Source organism: Moschus berezovskii, chromosome 12 (assembly GCF_049115385.1).
Source record: "Moschus berezovskii isolate FMDL1 chromosome 12, NW_MosBer_1.0, whole genome shotgun sequence".
Classification (NCBI taxonomy): domain Eukaryota; kingdom Metazoa; phylum Chordata; class Mammalia; order Artiodactyla; family Moschidae; genus Moschus; species Moschus berezovskii.
The window spans coordinates 92322152-92340303 of NC_142471.1; the positions used below are offsets into that span (position 1 = coordinate 92322152).

The window sequence follows — 18152 nt, forward strand, 5'->3', positions numbered from 1 at the left end:
CCCTCGGTAGGGCACCCCGACTCGCAGAAGTCCCGCACATCAGGAGGAGACGGCAACCCCTGCGGTGGGCGCTCCTTCGGGGGTGGGGGTCGTGGGCGCGGAGCGCGGGGCGGGGCCGCCGGGGGCCGAGGGCGCGCGCCTGCCCGCCCGCCGCGGCCCGCCTCCCGCGGGCGCTCCCGGCCTTTCCCATCCGGCCCGCGACGCCCCGCCCGCCCCGTCCCACATGACACCGCCTCCGCCGCAAACTTTTTCCACCCCATCCTGCCGCGGCCCGAGAGGGATGGAAAATGGCGGCGTAGGCGCGGAGTTTCCTAGAGCAGCGGCGGCGGCCTGGGCGCGGGGGGCGCGGGCGGCAGCATGACGCGCTGGGTGCCCACCAAGCGCGAGGAGAAATACGGCGTGGGTGAGCACCTCCGCGCCGCGCGGGGCCCCGGGCCGCCGGGCGCGCGCCCGGGAGCCTGTTGCCGGCGGCCCGGGCGGGGACGCGGAGTGACCGCGGCGCCCGGAGCCCCGCGTCCCCGGCCCTCCCCGCCCGCCCGAGGGGTCCGATCGCGCTCCCGTCGGCGGGCACTGCCCACTCGGCGCCCGGGGCGCACGCCGTCCCCGCGCTCGCTCCGGAGCCCGCGCGAGCCGGGCCGGGGACACGCGCGCGTGTGTGTGTGTTTGGTGGGGGGGGAGCACGGCGGTTGTGTCACGTCCCGAGGGTGACCCCTCCGACACCCAGCTCTCGGGACAGGCACCGCGGCGGCCGAGCCCTCCAGCCTCCCGGGGCTTGCCCCCGGACTCCGCGATCCCAGTTGGGCCGGGCCCGGCCGGGAGGCCCCCGGGGGCATTGTTCAGCCGCGCCTTTTTTTTCTTTTCGGGTGAAGTTGTGCTCAGAGTCTGGGCTCTCGGGTGGACCGATTCGAGTTGCAGCGATCACGGAGAGGAGAACTGTGCTCTCCTCCGGGGCGTGGGTGGGCGGGAGGAGGTGGCCCGGGCGGCCGGGGGCGGCCCGTCGCGCTACCCGGCAGCTCGGTGGTCCTGCCCTGGACGGAGCGGGACCCTGGGGACGGCAGCCGAGCGCGTCCCCGGAGCCGGGGAGCGGGGTTGGGAAGGGCAGGACGGGTTTTGGCTCCGCGGCTCTTTGTCGTTTGCGAGGGGAGTGAGGGGAGTTCGGTTGCAGGTTTACATTTCTGCCCAAGTACGCATGCATTCCGGAGACAGACACTTTCCTTAAGGGCCAAACAAACGGTCCCCCGGGCCCCTTGCGTCCTGCAGCCCTCCTGGCGGGGCTTGGCCTGCCGGGGCCTGTGGGTTCCTGCCTTCTCTTGACTTATCCACCCAAGGCTTCTGTCTGGGTTTGAGGCTGCTGCCCCAGCTCCATAGCTTCCCAGTTGGTTTTCAGTCTCTTTCCTCCTGTTCCAGGGTCCAAAGTGGGGACCCTGGATCATCTCCTCAGCCAGGCCGGACTCTGCCTGACCTGGGCCTCCCTCCGAAGGCAGGGGATGCCCCCCTGGGGTTCTTGGTCCCTTGCCTGTCTTGCCCCTGAGGCTCTGAACCTTTGCAGTGTGGTCACCCAGAGTGTCTTCCCACTCCTGCTGCTGGTCTGGTTCAGGCCTCTGGCTACTGCGAAGCCTCCTGGGTGGTGCCTGTCCCCAGGGCACTCTCTTTTCTTTCTGTGATGCCAGTGGCTTATCTGCAAGATGCCAGAGACACAGAGTGGGCACCTGGGCCGTCCTAGGTCCCCTCTGGGCCCACGCTGTCGTAGTGCGGGAGCGGCCCTGTTTCGGGACCGCAGTGGCTGAATTCCCTTCCCACTGCCTTTTAGAGACTTAGGCATCTGAGACTCAGGCTTGTTTACAAATGTCAACAGCCCAACAGAGCTGGGCTTTCCGACGGCAGCTCTGTTTCTAAACTTCTGAGCCACGTCCTGTGTGCATTCAGATGGCTTCAGACCCATAGAAATAACCCCATCTGTCTGCATTGGATGAGGGAGGTCTGGGGGGTGGAGTTTCCTGCTGGGGTAACTGGGCTGTGGGGAGCCTGTTGGGATGCTGCGTTTAAGCTGAGGGCTGACCCTCGGGGAACGTTGCACTGAGGGATGAAGGAGGAGCTGGAGCTCTGGGGAGAGGCAGGCAGAGGGCAGGAGACCACCATCCTGCTTGGGAGTTGGCCCCTCGTCCTGTGTACTGGGGTCTGCTTACTGTCCCCCCCCCATTGCACAGAGGCCGAGGACAGATGAACGCCGCTGAAACCTTGGTGGTTGCTCTAGAGCTCGTTTATGGTCAACTCCCCCAGCCCCCCACCAGGTGATGGGGAAGGGGCTTCTCTTTAGGATATCATATATATATATATATTTTTTTTGTATTTTATATTGGAGTCTAGCTGATTAACGGTGTTGTGATATTTCAGGTCCACAGCAGGGTGACTCAGCTGTACAGATACATGTATCCATTCTCCCCAGACTCCCCTCCCATCCAAGCTGCCACATGAGGTGTGCAGAGTTCCCTGGGTTAACAGTAGGACCACGTTGGTTATCCATTTTAAATCCAGTGAGGTGCACACGTTGATCCTGGGACTCTGTGTTTTAAGACACCTTGATCCTCTTGGTTCCTGGGGTGGCCTGGATGGTGTCAGTGAGCACCCTGTAGGTGTAGATTGCTGAATAGTGGCTTGTGTCTCGAGACTGAAGGGAACATTCACGAGCAGGGTCTGCCCACTGGGGAGGCGGCTCTGGGCACGACCGTGGCTGTGTCCTTTCTGCAGTAAGGCACATGCCTTCTGGAAGCTTTTGTGGCTCAGTGGTAAAGAACCCACCTGCCAATGCAGGAGACGCAAGAGACTCGGGTTTGATCTCTGGGTTGGGAAGATCCCCTGGAGGAGGGCATGGCAACCCACTCCAGTATGCTTGCCTGAGCAATCCCATGGACAGAAGAGCCTGCTGGGCTACAGTCCACGGGGTTGCAAAGGGTCAGACACGACTGAAGTGACTTAGCATGCATGCATGGTAGTGCCTTCTGATGTTACACCTTGGGCTCATATTTTGGTTTGAAGAAAACTCCCAAGTTGAAGAGTTTCAAAGAAGAGAAGTTTCCTGGATGGTTTTGGATTCAATTCCGGGAAGGATGTGAGAGGTGGTCAGGCGGTCAGGGGACCAGGAGGGGCTATTCTACTTAGTGTCACCAGGAGAAGATGACAAGACAACCCAACTCTGAGCAGCAGCAGAAGCTTTAAATACTTCCTGTCAAGGAGGGCAGGCAGGCTTAGAACTCCCAATTTGGGGCAGGGGGAAGCCAAGGGTGCTTGAGCCAGGCGCCCCTCCTGTCTGGGAGTTCCTGAGGAGGGTCCCCTGGTTCTCAGGGCCTGGGCTGGCTGGGAAGATGGAAGTGCTGGATGTAGGAATCCATTTCCACAAACTAACTGGCTCTTTCTGCTTAAGGGAACACTCCTAGAGAGCCCTTTCACCAACCACAAAACTTTTTTGGCTGGAGCCTCATAAGGGGACTGTGTCTCCCTAGATGGGCTCTGGTGGGTCCGTGGGCAGGCCATGCTTCCAGCGACTTGGCCTGTGAATAGATCACGAGGGGAGAGAAAATGGTAAAACTCTTATCTCATTTTCAAACATGAATCACAGCTCATTGTCTGCAAGTACTTAGGTTCTGTTAGAAGCATTGTTTGTAAGTGAGACACTTCAGTTATTTATTTATTCTCTAAAGTCGGGAAAGGAGTAAACAGCTGATCTCTTGCTTCCTCAGCAGAGGCAGGAAATCCCGGCACCCCCGGGATTCATGGGGTTTGGGGGAGCGGTGGCCACCTGTGCAAATGACCAGCCTGTTCGTGTCTCCCCTCGGGTGTGAGTTTGGTGGGTCAGTGTTTACAGACGGGTTTATTAACACAAGGCATGAACTTTGACCTAACTCAGTCACACTGAGGGGTTGGGCCATATGAACTTTTTCATCACCCCTCAACTAAGTTGAGTCATAACGTCCTAACACATGTAAAATTGTGTTCATGTGGATCCAGTTGCTAAGATTAGGTGAAAAGATGCAGTGTTCTAAATCTCAACCTGATGGTGTTTGCCTTATAAGAATTCACTTAAGCCATATATTTGATCTGGGAAGTTTTCTGAGGATGGTGGGCTCATATCTCCTTGATGGTGTGGGAGACAGAATATTCCTTACTATCCCTCCACTGCCCGCCAAATATCCACTCCCTAATCTCCAAGACTTATGAATATGATGTGTGACATGACAGGAGCGACTTGGGAGTGTGATTACGGTTACCAACCTTGAAATGGGTTGATTAGTCCTAAGTTACTCACCTGGAGCTGAAGCCCCAATACTTTGGCCACCTGATATGAAGAGCTGACTCGCTGGAAAAGACCTTGATGCTGGGAAAGATGGAGGGCAGGAGAAGGGGACGACAGAGGATGAGATGGTTGGATGGCATCACCGACTCAATGGGTATGAGTTTGAGTAAGCTCCAGGAGTTGGTGATGGACAGGGAAGCCTAGGGTGCTGTAGTCTGTGGGGTCACAAAGAGCCGGACACGACTGAGCGACTGAGCAGCAGCAGCACGCCTGGGTCCCCTGAGCAGAGAACTTTCTCTGGCCGCTCAGAGCGGAGAGATGTGGTAGAAGTGGACTCAGAGGTTCCAGGCCTGGGAAGGGCTCCATGCCCCTTGCTGGCCTGGAGATGTAGGGGCCCGCTTGCTAGGACTGCAGGGAGCTCAGGGTGGCCCAGCTGACACCCAGCAAGGAAACGGGGACCTCGGTCCTGCAACCACAGCTGGATCCTGCCAGCGCCCCCAATAAGCCCGGAAGCAGATTCATCCCAGAGCCTCCCGTGAGAGCCCAGCTGGCCAGCACCTTGGCTCCGAGACCCAGGAACACTGGGCTTCTGACTTGGAGCCCAGTGAGATAATAAATGTGGGTGGTTTTCAACTGCCAAGGGTGTGGTGATGGGTTATGGCAGCAGTAGGGCGTGGATGGAGGTGGTGTGGCGAGCAGCCTGGGCGAGACTGGATTTCTCTTTGCAGCCTTAGCTTTGCCAGGAGGCAGGTTACCCGCCGTGTGTCCTTCGCTCTTCACTCCAGGCCGAACTCAAACAGGGGGTGTGGGTATTGGCGCCGAGACGTCTCTGACTCCTGGATCTTAGTCGTCATGTGGCCCTTGAGCAAATGACTCCTGCTTCCTTAGCCTCAGTTTCCTCATCTGGAAAGGGGACTCAAGCCTGCCTTCTGCAGAGACTGGCGGGGATTCACTGACATAGTGACCTCAGAGCACAAAGCTCTGAGGTCAGCATTTGAGATAAGCCAGTCAGTCCTTGGAGCAATGCTTTTAGTAATTTTTTTAATTTAATGACTTGCAGTTTAGAAATGTGGTGACAAGTGATTTCCTCTTTGGATTCGGCAGTCACAGTGGCTGAAGGAAGGCTCTTCTTCCAAAGTTAATTTTCTACTGGGGAGTGTGACATTTGCTTGATAATAGAGATTATGACGTGTGTATTCAGATTAGCTCTGAGCAATGGTAATTGCTAGGAATAGGGTAGTATTCCAATAAGTTTGGGAGTGTGGGAGCTTCAGAGAGATCCTTTATGTTGCCTGGAATAGCAAGCAAGCTGCTACTTTGGGGGATGAAAAATTATATTTGATTGTAAGTAAATAGAAATGCAGACATTTTCATTCACTGGAGTTGCAGAAAAACAAAATTTAAGAGCGTATTATATTTCTGCAAATCTGATTTTACTTTGGAAACATTATACACATTTTAAATGTATCGTTGTGCCAGGGTTGGCCCAGAATAGCAGAGTGTTATCAGGATTGCCTGAGGGTGTGTGAATTATTCTTTCGCTTGTGTTCTTGTGACCTCTGAGGATGCAGGTAGTGAAAACACAGAGAAGGAGATAGTCAGGGGTGAGTCCTGAGCTGGGTGCAGCCCAGAAGCCAAGTGCCTGTGCCCAAGGGCCCCTGTCTCTCTCCTGTCTCTTTTTCCCCCTTCCTTCTTTCCTTTCTCCCCTCCTTTCTCTCTCTTCATTAGACTTTGGATTTCCATATAATTACAGACACAGCAGTTGTAAGAAGTAATGCAGAGACCCCATAGTACACATGGCTGGTTTTCCCCAAGGTTCTATCTTGTAAAACTCCGACACAGTGTCAGAACCTGGATGTAGACGTTGAAGATACAGAGCGTCTCCATCCCCCCCAGGACCCCTCCTATGGTCCTTTTCTTGCCACAGCCCCGCTCCTGTTTCCCTGCCCCATAGTCCCTGGCAACCATTAATCTGACCTCGATTTCTCCAATTTTGTCATTTCACGAATGTTACGTGAATAGAATCTTGAGTATGTAACCTTTCTGGATTGCCTTTTTCCCTCAGCATAATTCTCCAGAGAGTCATCAGGTTGCTGTGTGTATCAACGATGTGTTCCTTTTCTTTGCTGAATAGTGTCCCGTGGTGTTGGAGGTGCCACAGATGGTTTAACCATTCATTCATTGAAGGATGTCTGGTTTTGGCTATTATGAGTAAAGCTGCTGTGAACACTCATGCACAGGTGTGTGTGTGTGTGTGAGAACGGAAATCTCCATCTTCTGGGATAAATGCCTAGGAGTGCAATTGTGTTTTGTTTGTTTTTAATTAAAAAAAATTTTTTGGCTACACTGTGCAGTATGTGGGATCTTAGTTCCCAGACCAGGTATTGAACCTGTGCCCCCTGCATTGAGTGCAGAGTCTTTAAGCACTTGACTGCCAGGGAAGTCCCAGGAGTGACTGCAGTTATTGAACTGTGTGGAGGTTTGGCTTTTTAAGAAAATATTAATATCGGACTTTTCCCCAGTGGCTTAGCCGTTTTACATTCCCATCAGCTGTGTGCATATGTGCATGGGTGTGTGTTTGTGTGTGTGTGAAGGTGTGTGTACACGCGTGTCTGCATGTGTGTGTATGTGAAGGTGTGCGTGTGCGTGCGTGTGTGCGTGAGATCCGGTCTCTCCGCATCCTTACTGACCCGTGTTGTCTGTTTTCCCCAGTCTGAGCGGTGTGTCGTCGGGGTTGGGATTTGCATTTCCTTCCTGCAGTGCACCTTGAAGGAGATCTTGGTGATGAGCCGGGCTGGGTGCTGGGCAGAGGGGGCGCTGCTGCTGGATTTGGTGAGATGGTTGGGTTTGCTCAGGGAAGGCCCAGAAGTCCAGCTTGAAGGGAAGATCTTGCCGTGGGAGGCTGGAGGCAGTCTGACGGTGTGGAGGTACACAGTGCTACACACTGCTGGCCAATGGCTCACCCAGACGCTCACTTCTCAGACTCTCTGTGTCCTGGGGTCATCCTCAGAGAGGAACGCGGTGAGGAGGGGGTGCCATTTCACACGAGGGACTCGCGCATCCACGGAGTTTGGTATCTGTGTCCTAGAACTAGTCCCCTGTGGATGCGGGACAGGGGGAGACTGTTGGTTTGCTGCCTTCCCGTGCACACATTTAGGTGGCCTGAACAGCAGGAATTTCTTATCTCCCAGTTCTGGAGGCTGGGGGTCCAGGACTCGGGTGTCGGAGGGGCTGGTTCCTTCTAGGACTTCTCGTGGGTTTACAGGTCTTGCTGTGTCCTCCCATGGTCTCCCCTCTGTGTGGGTCTCTGTCCTAATCTCTTCTTATAAAGACCCCCCTCATGGATGAGAATCCACCCTGATGACTTCATTTTGCCCTCATCACTTATTTAAAGAGCTTGTCTCCATATCCTGCCACATTCTGAGATACTGGGGTTTGAGCTTCAACCTTTGAGTTTTGGGGGACACAGCCCCTGCCTGTGATTATCGCGACAGTAAGGCTTTTCCTGTTACATTTCACTCTGCCTTTGGGGGGTCACCATCTGGGTGACTTTATCTGTAAGGGTGTGGGTCCCCAGTGCTGGGTGGCCCCTAGGGAGGTGAGAGGTGGGAGGTGGGCGCTCGTGTTGGAAGCCCCCCCGCTTTGGTCACAGAGCTCACAGAATCTAGTTCAGGACTCTAGTTAGTTTCTGTGTTAGATATGGAAATTCCTTGCTATACAGTTATGGACAGGACTTTAAGATCAGGTCATTTGGGGCCTGAAAGGAAGCTGTGCAGGTTTGAAGTGTGGTGTCACAGCCTGGGGGGTGTAGACGGATGACTCATTGTGCGTCACCTGCCTGAGTCCCAGGAGACTGAGACATCCCCCTTAGGTTTGTTTCTGGTCTCTTACCAACTGTATTTATGTGGCTCGAATAGAATGGCTAGACCATGCTGGATCCGGAATCCCAGTTCTCACGTGATGGCGAGGAGGCCCTGAGTACCCAAGATGCTCATTCATGTTGGCCCAGCAGACAACCCCTGGGGGTGCTCTTCACTCTGCGGACTAGGAGGCTGGCTCTGCCAAAAGTCACCGCAGGCCCAGCCCGCGATGGCCCTGGGGTGCTCGTGCGGTGCTTTGATCTCAGTAGCTAACAGGCCAGGGCGGGGTGTTGCTTGTGGCAGGTCGCCTGGATGATTGAGTGTAAGCTCCGTGTTAGCTCAAGACTCTGCAGCCATCCGCCTACCTGCATGCTGGTGGGCTGCTGTGTGTACATACAGAGAGGCGCTCTCTGCCTTCAAAAGGCAGATGGTTTCACCCCAGACAGATGCCTATCAGCTTGTTAAGTTTTCATCTGGGTGCCTTACGGAGAAAAAGATGTTTTCTTTCAGCATGCAGTGTGTGCCAAGAGATCACAGGTTTGGGGTAGGAGAGATTCCTTTTTGAATCTCAGCTCCACCTCCTCCTAGCCAAGCGACTGGCTGAATTGTTTGCCTTAAGCTTTCTCCCTTGTAAAAACTGGTGATCACGCCAACCTCCTTGCACAGTTCTGGGGATAAAGAGATAGCCCATCTCAAACCTGGCCCCTGGACTGTGCTTGGCAAAAGTTAGTTCCTTTTGTTACTGACTGTGAGAAGCCTTGGGCCGCTCTAGTGAGTTCAGGCTCTGCCTGGCTCCCCAATCTGACTAGGGGACCAAAGCAATGTGGACCCCGTGGCTTCTCATCCCCTACTGGTTGGGAGCTGCAGGTGGAGGATGGGGAGAGATGTTTCATGGCTTCCCTAAAATTTTAATGCTTATACTGAGGTCAGACCAGCAGCCTGAGTTCCTACGGATTCCCTGGGCAGATCCCTAAAACTTCCAGGGATACATCTCTCATCAAAAATGTTGCTCTGTCTTTTTCCCTGGCCCATTTGCTGTTCATAGTTGCTCCTGCCTGTCCTCAGGAGTGTGATACAAAGTTTGTAAGTCTTCTGGAGTGATTTTGTTTAACCTAACGTGGAAACGTTAAGTACACTTTTAGGTAAACATGTAACTGTTGTGATTTCTATTCTGAATAAGGGTTGGCTAGTTGCTGTAACATGTAAATCCCATGGATGGAGCAGCCTGGTAGGCTGCAGTCCATGGGGTCGCTACTAGTCAGACACGACTGAGCGACTTCACTTTCACTTTTCACTTTCACACATTGGAGAAGGAAATGGCAACCCACTCCAGTGTTCTTGCCTGGAGAATCCCAGGGACGGGGGAGCCTGGTGGGCTCCCGTCTGTGGGGTCACACAGAGTCGGACACGACTGAAGTGACTTAGCAGCAGCAGCAGCAGCAGTTGCTGAAACAAACAGCCCCAGCATTTTGCTGGCTTCATACAATGAAAGTTCGTTTTTTCTTCACGTCACAGTCCAGGTAGGGGTGGGGAGGGGACCCAGGGACTCTGTTCCGTCTACTCGTTCAGGGACTAAGGGTTTTTCTAAACTGTAGCTCTGCCCTCTGCAGCATCTTGCCTTTTTAACTTGTGGATGGGGGAAGACAGAGATGCAGAACAGTTCCCAGGAGATTCTTCCTGGCCAGGACTAGTACCCACACTTCTGCTCTCATTCTTGTGTTCAGAGCTCTGTCCCTGGCCAGCATGTGGGGACTCAAAGATGTAGTCCTGCTGTGTGCCCCGAAGGAGGACGACGAGGTGTGTCTCCTCCACCTATTCCTAGAAATATGTATTTTCCATTGATCAGCACGAACTGTGGTGGACTGGTTACAAATACGGGCATTGAACACCGGATCTCATGCTTTTTAGTCCCTGACAGTCCGGTGGCAGAACAGATGGCCAGACCCCTGCAAAGATGTGAAGGGATGTGAATGGGGGCAGTTGCTGCCTTTTTCTTTGATGTGTGTCCCACTACTTAAGTCCTATAGGATTTCAGGATGTTCTTTGTGTACTTAACCCGAAGGGCCCTGGGGCAGGGGGAGTGGGCCCGTGAGCATAAAGAAGGCTGCCTTTTACATTGGTCACCTTCATATTTGTTGGCAGTCCCTATTCTCACCACCCTAAAATGTACTTAGCACCTCCAGACCCCGTTCCTGCCCCTGAAGTCTGTTGAAGTCTTCTGGCTTCAGAAAATGTTTACTAAAGCCTGCTGAGAACCGTGTCTGCCTCAAAGTGTTGGCGTTTGTTTCTTTATAAGGATGGAATTGTTTCTTTTTTTTTGTAAATTGAAGTGTTGTTGATTTACAGTGCTGTGTTAGTTTCAGGTATACGGCAAAGTGCAGCTTCAGTTTCATGGATGTCTATGTGTGTGTGTATGTATATATACATATATTCTTCTCTGGATTCTTTTCCATTATAGTTTATTGTCATGTTAAGAATAGTTCTTTGTGCTATATAGGAGGTTCTTGTTGTTTATCTGTTTTATATGGAGTCGTTTGCATCTGCTAATCCCAGACTCCTAATTATCTACCCCTCCTTTCTCCTTTGGTGGCTCAATGGTAAAGAATCTACTTACCAAGGCAGGAGTTGAGGGTTCGATCCCTGGTTTGGGAAGATTCCCTGGAGGAAGAAATGTCAAGATTCTTGCCTGGAAAATCGCATGGACAGAGGAGCCTGGTGGACTGCAGTCCCCGGGGCCACAAGGGGCGGGACACGACTGCGCGGTTGAGCAGCAGCAGCAGCCTTCCCCTTTGGTAACCTACGTCTGTCTTCTGTGTCTGTGGTGCTGTTTCTGTTTTGCAAATAAGTTCATTTGTAGCATTTTTTAAGATTCCACATGTCAGTGGTAACGCGTATCTGTCTTTCTCTTTCTGACTTAACTCGTGTAGTATGACAGTCTCCAGGCCCACCTATGTTGCTGCCCAGTGCTTAGCTCAGTCGCTTAGTCGTGGCCGACTTCCGTGACCCCATGGACTGCAGCACGCCAGGCCTCCCTGTCCATCACCAACTCCTGGAGCTTGCTCAGACTCGTGTCCATCGAGTCAGTGATGCCATCCAACCATCTCATCCTCTGTCATCCCCTTCTCCTCTGCCTTCAATCTTTCCCAGAATCAGGGTCTTTTCCAAGGAGTCAGTTCTTCGCATCAGGTGGCCAAAGTATTGGAGCTTCAGCTTCAGCATCAGTCCTACCAATGAACACCCAGGACCGATCTCCTTTAGGATGGACTGGTTGGATCTCCTTGCAGTCCAAGGGACTCTCAAGAGTCTTCTCCAACACCACAGTTCAAAAGCATCAATTCTCCAGTGCTCAGCTTTCCTTATGGTCCAACTCTCATATCCATACATGACTACAGGAAAAACCATAGCTTTGACTAGACGGACCTTTGTCAGCAAAGTAATGTCTCTGCTTTTTAATATTCTGCTTAGGTTGGTCATAGCTTTTTGTCCAAGAGCAAACATCTTTTAATTTCATGGCTGCAGTCACCATCTGCAGTGATTCTGGAGCCCAAGAAAACAAAATCTGTCACTGTTTTCATTTTTTCCCCATCTGTTTGCCATGAAGTGATGGCACCGGATGCCATGATCTTCATTTTATAAATGTTTCTGCAGGTGGCATTATTTCATTCCTTCTTTCTTTCAATGGCTGAGTGGCATTTCATTGTATTTTCATGTATACACACCACCCTGTCTTTACCCTTTCATCTGTCGATGGACGGTGAGGTTGTTTCCCTGTCTTGGCCGTTGTGTAGACTGCTGCAGTGGATGAATCTTCATTTTCTGAAGTAGCACTTGTCTTTGTGACTCAGTGGGCGCTGAAAAGGGCTGGACGGGCGGATTGGTCAGAACTGCAGTAACTTAAAGTGGCGGGAAGGGGCTGGATGGTGTGGGATATTAAAGAACCCTGGACCAGGAGTCAGAAGGTCTGGGATCCAGGTCTGGGCCCAACACCTCGTGCAGCCTTTTCCACCTCCCTGATCTCAGATGCTGCACCTGGGCACTGGGAGAGTCCCAGAGCCTGTGCTCAGCTCTCAGCCACCCGGAGGAGCCTCCCAGATCACGTGTGCAGAGAGCCTGCCCCAGGAAGAAGCACCACTCGGGTTTGCTCGCTGTGTTGACATTCACTTATTATGGAGAACATAGGCAGGATCTGGTGATGATTTTCCTCTGTCTTTAATTGACAGAGGACTGAGTGAGCTTTTACTTTTCATCAAGTTTTGTAACTTTTATGTGCGACAGGTTGTCTGATAATTGATTAGCCTTCTGGGCAGCTGAGCATTCTGAGTGATCCGCTCAGCTGGGCAGCTGAACCCGCGTGTAGGGCTGAGCCACAGTGATGTAGTCACGGAGTAAGCGTGTCCCCGCTGCAGGGGTGAGCGCGGCCGTCGCCAGCCCCCGGGAGATTAGCCAGAGAAGAAAATGGTACAGCTCCTCCCTCCCGCCCTCCCTCCCTCCCTTCCTTCTTGTTTACTTGCCAGCTTTGTTCTTAAACATTGAGGATCCAGAGTTACCCTATGTCTCATCTCCGCTGGATTCTTGCCATTAAGTGACTTACCCAAAACTCTGCGGTCTTTGGGGCTTTGGGGATTGCAAGGATATGGATCTGTGTGACTTTTTTTATTTCATGCCTAAACTAACTCATTCAGTTTGTCTTAGACCGTGTCCTCTGAGCCCTGAGCTGTGTCCAGCCCAGCTCTTGGGATCTCTGATCGAATTTCTGAGACCGTGGTGGCTGCCGCCTGCGTGGAAAGGGCATCCCCAGCCTTCTTGGCCTCATTTCCTGCCGCCCTTCTGTCCTGGCGGCTGCCTGGGGCACCGTCTGCAATTTCCTGCCTTCGTTCCACAGGGTCTCCCCTCCTGGCATTGCCTCCTGACCCCTTCTGTCCCTCGGTCCCGTTGTTCCCAGCCTGGGGCTGGGGGGACAGGGATGTGTGAGTGCTGAGGCCCCAGTGAGAATGGTGCTCAGCCCCAAGGGCCCAGGAGTCTTGAGGGATGAGGAGGGGGCGGCAGGGGGAGAGCCTGGGCGGAGGGCAGGAAGGCCCCGGGGTCAGGGAGTCAGGCTGGAAGAGACCGGAGGCCTCCCTCCCCCAAGCTCACAGCACTCTCGGTTCAGTTCAGTAGCTCGGTCGTGTCCGACTCTCTGCGACGCCATGGACTGCAGCACGCTAGGCCTCCCTGTCCATCAACAACTCCCTGAGTTCACCCAGGCTCATGTCCATCGAGGCGGTGATGCCATCCAGCCACTTCAGCACGCTGGTTTCCCCTTAATTTCATCAGCCCGAGCCCCGCACAGCAGATTCTGGGCTGTGGATCCAGGAGCAAAGTCCTAGTCCTTGCTGCCTGGTTAGGGACTCGGAGCAGCTGCCCTGAATGTGGGGGAGGGGACTAGCCCGACGCCCACAGCCTTGTCCCTGGAGTTTTCAGTGACAGTGAAAGTCGCTCAGTCATGTCCTATACAGTCCATGGGATTCTCCAGGCCAGAATACTGGAGTGGGTAGTCTTTCCCTTCTCCAGGGGATCTTCCCAACCCAGGCGTTGAACCTAGGTCTCCTGCCTTGCTGGCAGATTGTTTTCCAGCTGAGCTGCCAGGGAAGCCCAAGAATACTGGAATGGGTAGCCTATCCCTTTTCTAGCGGATCTTCCCGACCCAGGAGTCGAACCGGAGTTTCCTGCATTGCAGGCAGATTCCTTACCAGCTGAGCTGTCAGGGAAGCCCCGAGTGATCAGTGACATCACTGCAAAGAAGGTTCATCGAGGGGAGGCAGCCCCATCCCAGCTAGGATGTGGCGCCGGGTTGCGATGCGCTGGGGGCTGCGAAGCCCCTCTGTGCCTTTGTCCTTCCTTTTCGACTGTGGATGATAGCAGCTTCTGCCTCCTAGAGTTGCTCAAGGCTTACACGGGCGAGTTCATGCCCAGCGGGTCTCTGCAGTATGTGTCCTGGTGACTTTCTGGGTTGGCCTTGTTTGGTCCTTGCATCGTGGGGGAGTTAGCAGCACCCTTGGCTTCTACTCACTTGGTCCCACTAGCAATTCCCTTCCTTCAGTGGTGACAACCCAAGGTAGGTCCAGACATTGCCACGTGTCCCCCTGGGGGCCGGATGGCTCCCACTGGCGTCAGCAGAGTGCAGGGAGTCACCCCAACGGCTAAGCAGCGCTCTGTGTGTGTCTACTCTGGTGGAGCGTAGCATAGTGTGGTTGTTTGCTGCAGTGCCTGTGTTGTGTGGTTGTTTGCTGCAGTGCCTATGTTGTTAGAAGTGAAGTCTTTGCCGCACATTTGGGAGGAAAGGTCAGAAACCTGCAGGACTTGTTTCCGAAAGCCAAAGCGAAAGCGGTGCTTGGGGCGAGAGAGTGTTAGGAGGAGGGAGCCTGCGGGAGTGGGGGTGGGACGTACAGCCGGGCACCTGGGCTGTCTGCAGGTGGTCAGGTGACAGCTGTGTTTCTTCCGTGGTGTTGTTCAGTTGCTAAGTTGGGTCAGACTCTTTGTGACCCCATGAACTGCAGCTCACCAGGCTGCCCTGTCCTTCTTTCTGAGAGACAAGCAGCAGTCTTGAGGTCGGGTCCTGGCAGAGATGCACAGATTACCAGGGGCGTGATGGCCCAGCCCCAGCATTTTGTCTAAGAAATACCATTCAGGCTCCCTACAGACCTTCATCAAGACAGGAAGTCAAGCATTCGCTCTTGGAGTTTTATTTGCTGGAATCAAGGCACTTATCAAGACTCCATTCCCCCCCGCCCCCCAATAATAACTTATTTTCTTTAGCATAATTGACTTTACCAGTGGCAAATAATGATTTAGCAGGAGGGAAATGTGATTATTTTTCTTCCAAATTGCTGTGCTTCTATTAACTTCGCAAGATTTATTTTCAAGTCCTTCTAATGTCGTGTGTGTTCTACTGCCCATTTTTCAAAGGCAGGAATGCGTTTTGGTCTTCCAGGCACTGTGACCTGGCAGCCAAGTTCCTTCAGCTTGTTCGTGGGGGTGGGGGTATTGCTTTGAGGATCAGCCTGGAGAGGCGGGGGAAGGGAGAGACGGGTGTGGGAACCGGGACTGGGGATGACTCCTAGGTACAGAAGGGAAAGGGGCTTTGTTCAGCTGACCTCACTGCGCCTGGTGGTGCGTCCTTAGCCAAGTTCTGGTGCGCCCACCTGTGTGTTCTGGTCGTGCCGCAGTGCCTTTGCACATGCTCTTCTATCTGCCTGGAAATACCCTTTATTTACCTCCCCCCATCAGGCTTTTCCGGGCTCAGCTCAGCTTATACATCTTTCTGTTATTTTATTGATGTCGAGTTGATTTCCAGTGTTGTGTTAATTTCTGCTGTACAGCGAAGTGATTCAGTTGTACATGTGTACATTCTTTTTTCAGATTCCTTTCCTGTGTGGCTTGTTGCAGGATACTGAATGTGTTTCCTTGAGCTAAACAGGAGGACCTTGCTGTTTACCCATTCTGCATAAAATAGTTAGTGACCGCGAACCCAAACTCTCCACCCCCGCCCAGCAACGTCCCCGGCAGCCAGGAGCCTGTTCTCTGTGTGTGTGAGTCTGTTTTTGTTTTGTCAGTAAGTTCCTTTGAGTCATATTTTAGATTCCATCCCTAGGCAGGTGGCTCAGGTGGTAAAGAATCTGCCTGCAATGTGGGAGACCTGGGTTCAATCCCTGGGTGGAGAAAGTCCTCTAGGGAAGGGAATGGCAACCCACTCCAGTATTCTTGCCTGGAGAATCCCATGGACAGAGGAGCCTGGTGGGCTACCATCCATAGGGTCGCACAGAGTCAGACTTGACTGAGCGACGAACACTTTTTTTTTTCACTTTTTATACTTGTTTTACAATGCTGTGTCTGTTTCAGGTTACAGCACAGTGGCTTATTATATAAATGAACCTGTGTGTGTATAAATATATACACACGCACACATATATGTTCTCTTCAAATTGTTTTTCCTTCAATGGGTTATTACAAAATACTGAGTATAGTTCCCTGTGCTATACAGTTGGTCCTTGTTTGTTATCTATGTTATATATAGTAATTCAGAGGTCCCCAGCTGCTTCCCAGGTGGCATTAGTGGTAAAGAATCCACCTGCTAATGCAGGAGACATCAGAGACTTGAATTTGAACCCTGGCTTGGGAAGATCCCTTAGAGGAGGGCATGGCGACCCACTCCAGCATTCATGCCTAGAGAATCCCATGGACAGAGGAGCCTGGTGGGCTACAGTCCATAGGGTCGCAAAGAGCTGGACACGACTGAAGTGACTCAGCATGAACCTGCAACCTCTGGGGTTGTATGCCTGACGATCTGAGGTGGAGTTGGTGTGGTGATTATGGAAGTAAAGTGCACAGTAAATGTAATGCACTTCAATCATCACCAAACCGTCCCCTCCCCCGCCCGCAGTCTGTGGAAACACTGTCTTCCCCAAAACCGGTCCCTGGTGCAGTTGGGGACCTCTGGGGTAATTCACAGGCTCTTAAAGCCAAAGGGGCAATATCATCTTGGTTTCCTAATTGAGGGGCCAGGGGTGTGAGTGTGGAGCTGGGCAGGGACCCTTGCTGGCAGGCCCCCTTCAGAGCTTTAATGAACACAAGAGGCCTCTGAAATGCGAACCTTGAGTGAAAGTTTTTTTTTTTAAAGTGATTTAACAGAAATCCAATTCCATAGGATTCCTGCCTCTTCAACTGTGTTGCCTCCAGTTGAACAGAAAATAAAATCTGCAGTTTTCACCTGACCAGTAGTTACCAGTGGGGACCACATGTGGTCAAGGGCTCAAAAGCATTTGTCTGTACAGTTTCCTTCTTCGATGCCTGTGATTTACGGGCAGGCACTTAAAGGTGGGATTAACGTGGACTCAGCCTTCAGAGTGAAGAATGTCAGGCCCTGGGAATGAAGGATAGATGGAACTGTTTCCTAAGGACAAAGTTTCAGCAATCTTGGCATCAATAGTATGGCATTATTCTTCCATTCTTAAAATTGATCTTTTATTTACCTGCCAAAATCCGCTGCTTACCTGCAACTATGGGTAGCAGCTTTGCAGCTTTGCTTTAAATGTGTCAGTCTACACAAACTTTAGACCAGCTGACAGAATTTTCACAGGGTTTCCCGCCTTTATCACTGAGTTAATGATATTTCATCTCGTGCTTGTGGTTGCATCACAGCCTGGAGAAATAGAGTGGTGGTGTTGAGTCTTGTTTCCATTTTCTTTTTTTTTCTTAATGAATGTTTCTTGTGTCATACAGGGCTTCCCTGGCAGCTCAGTGTTAAAGAACCTGCCTGCCAATACAGGAGATGCAGGTTCGATCCCTGGGTTGGGAAGATCCCCTGGAGAAGGAAATGGCAACCCACTCCAGTACTCTTAGCTGGGAAATCCTATGGACAGAAGAGCCTGGTAGGTTACAGTACATGGCGTCACAAAGTGTCGGACATGAGTGAGTGACTTCACTTCCTTTCTTTTCTTGTGTCATACAGAACTTCCCTGGTGGCTCAGTGGTAAAGAACCTGCCTGCCAAAGCAGGAGACGTGGGTTTGATCCCTGGGTTGAGAAGATCTCCTGGAGGAAGAAATGGCAACCCACTTCAGTGTTCTTACCTGGGAAATCCCATGAATAGAGGAGCCTGGCAGACTGCAGACCTCAGGGTCTCAAAAGAGTCAGACACGACTTAGTGACTAAACAGCAACAACATCTTTTGTCCTACAGCCCGAATGCCTGGGCAGTGAGCCTAATTTGCCCTCTGCTTATGTTCTAAAATGTTTTTAATTGTGTACACACGCACACACACACCCCAGGCACATACATGCACAAAGCTGGGTGAAATCCCAGCATGACCTGGTCCAGCTTCTGCACTTCACCCTTCTTGTTACCTTTTCTTACCATGCAGAGAGGTCATGAACCCCTTTCTAAAATACACACGTGGCAGGGTGTTTGTGTCATAGTCAGACCCATATGGACAACCCAAAACCTCAAGGGGCAGCTGAGACCAAA

General features: G+C 52.4%; 1 protein-coding gene across 2 annotated transcripts in view; it reads left to right on the plus strand.

Annotated features, from left to right (window-relative positions):
- The first annotated feature begins 245 nt into the window (after nt 1–245).
- DOCK1 (dedicator of cytokinesis 1) overlaps nt 246–18152 on the plus strand; it is a 570880-nt gene continuing 552973 nt past the window's right edge. For both annotated transcript variants that reach the window (XM_055424405.2, XM_055424406.2), the window contains exon 1: nt 246–403. In XM_055424405.2, the coding sequence (XP_055280380.1) occupies nt 358–403 (46 nt within the window). In that variant the 5' untranslated portion in view covers nt 246–357. The remainder of the gene's footprint in view (nt 404–18152) is intronic.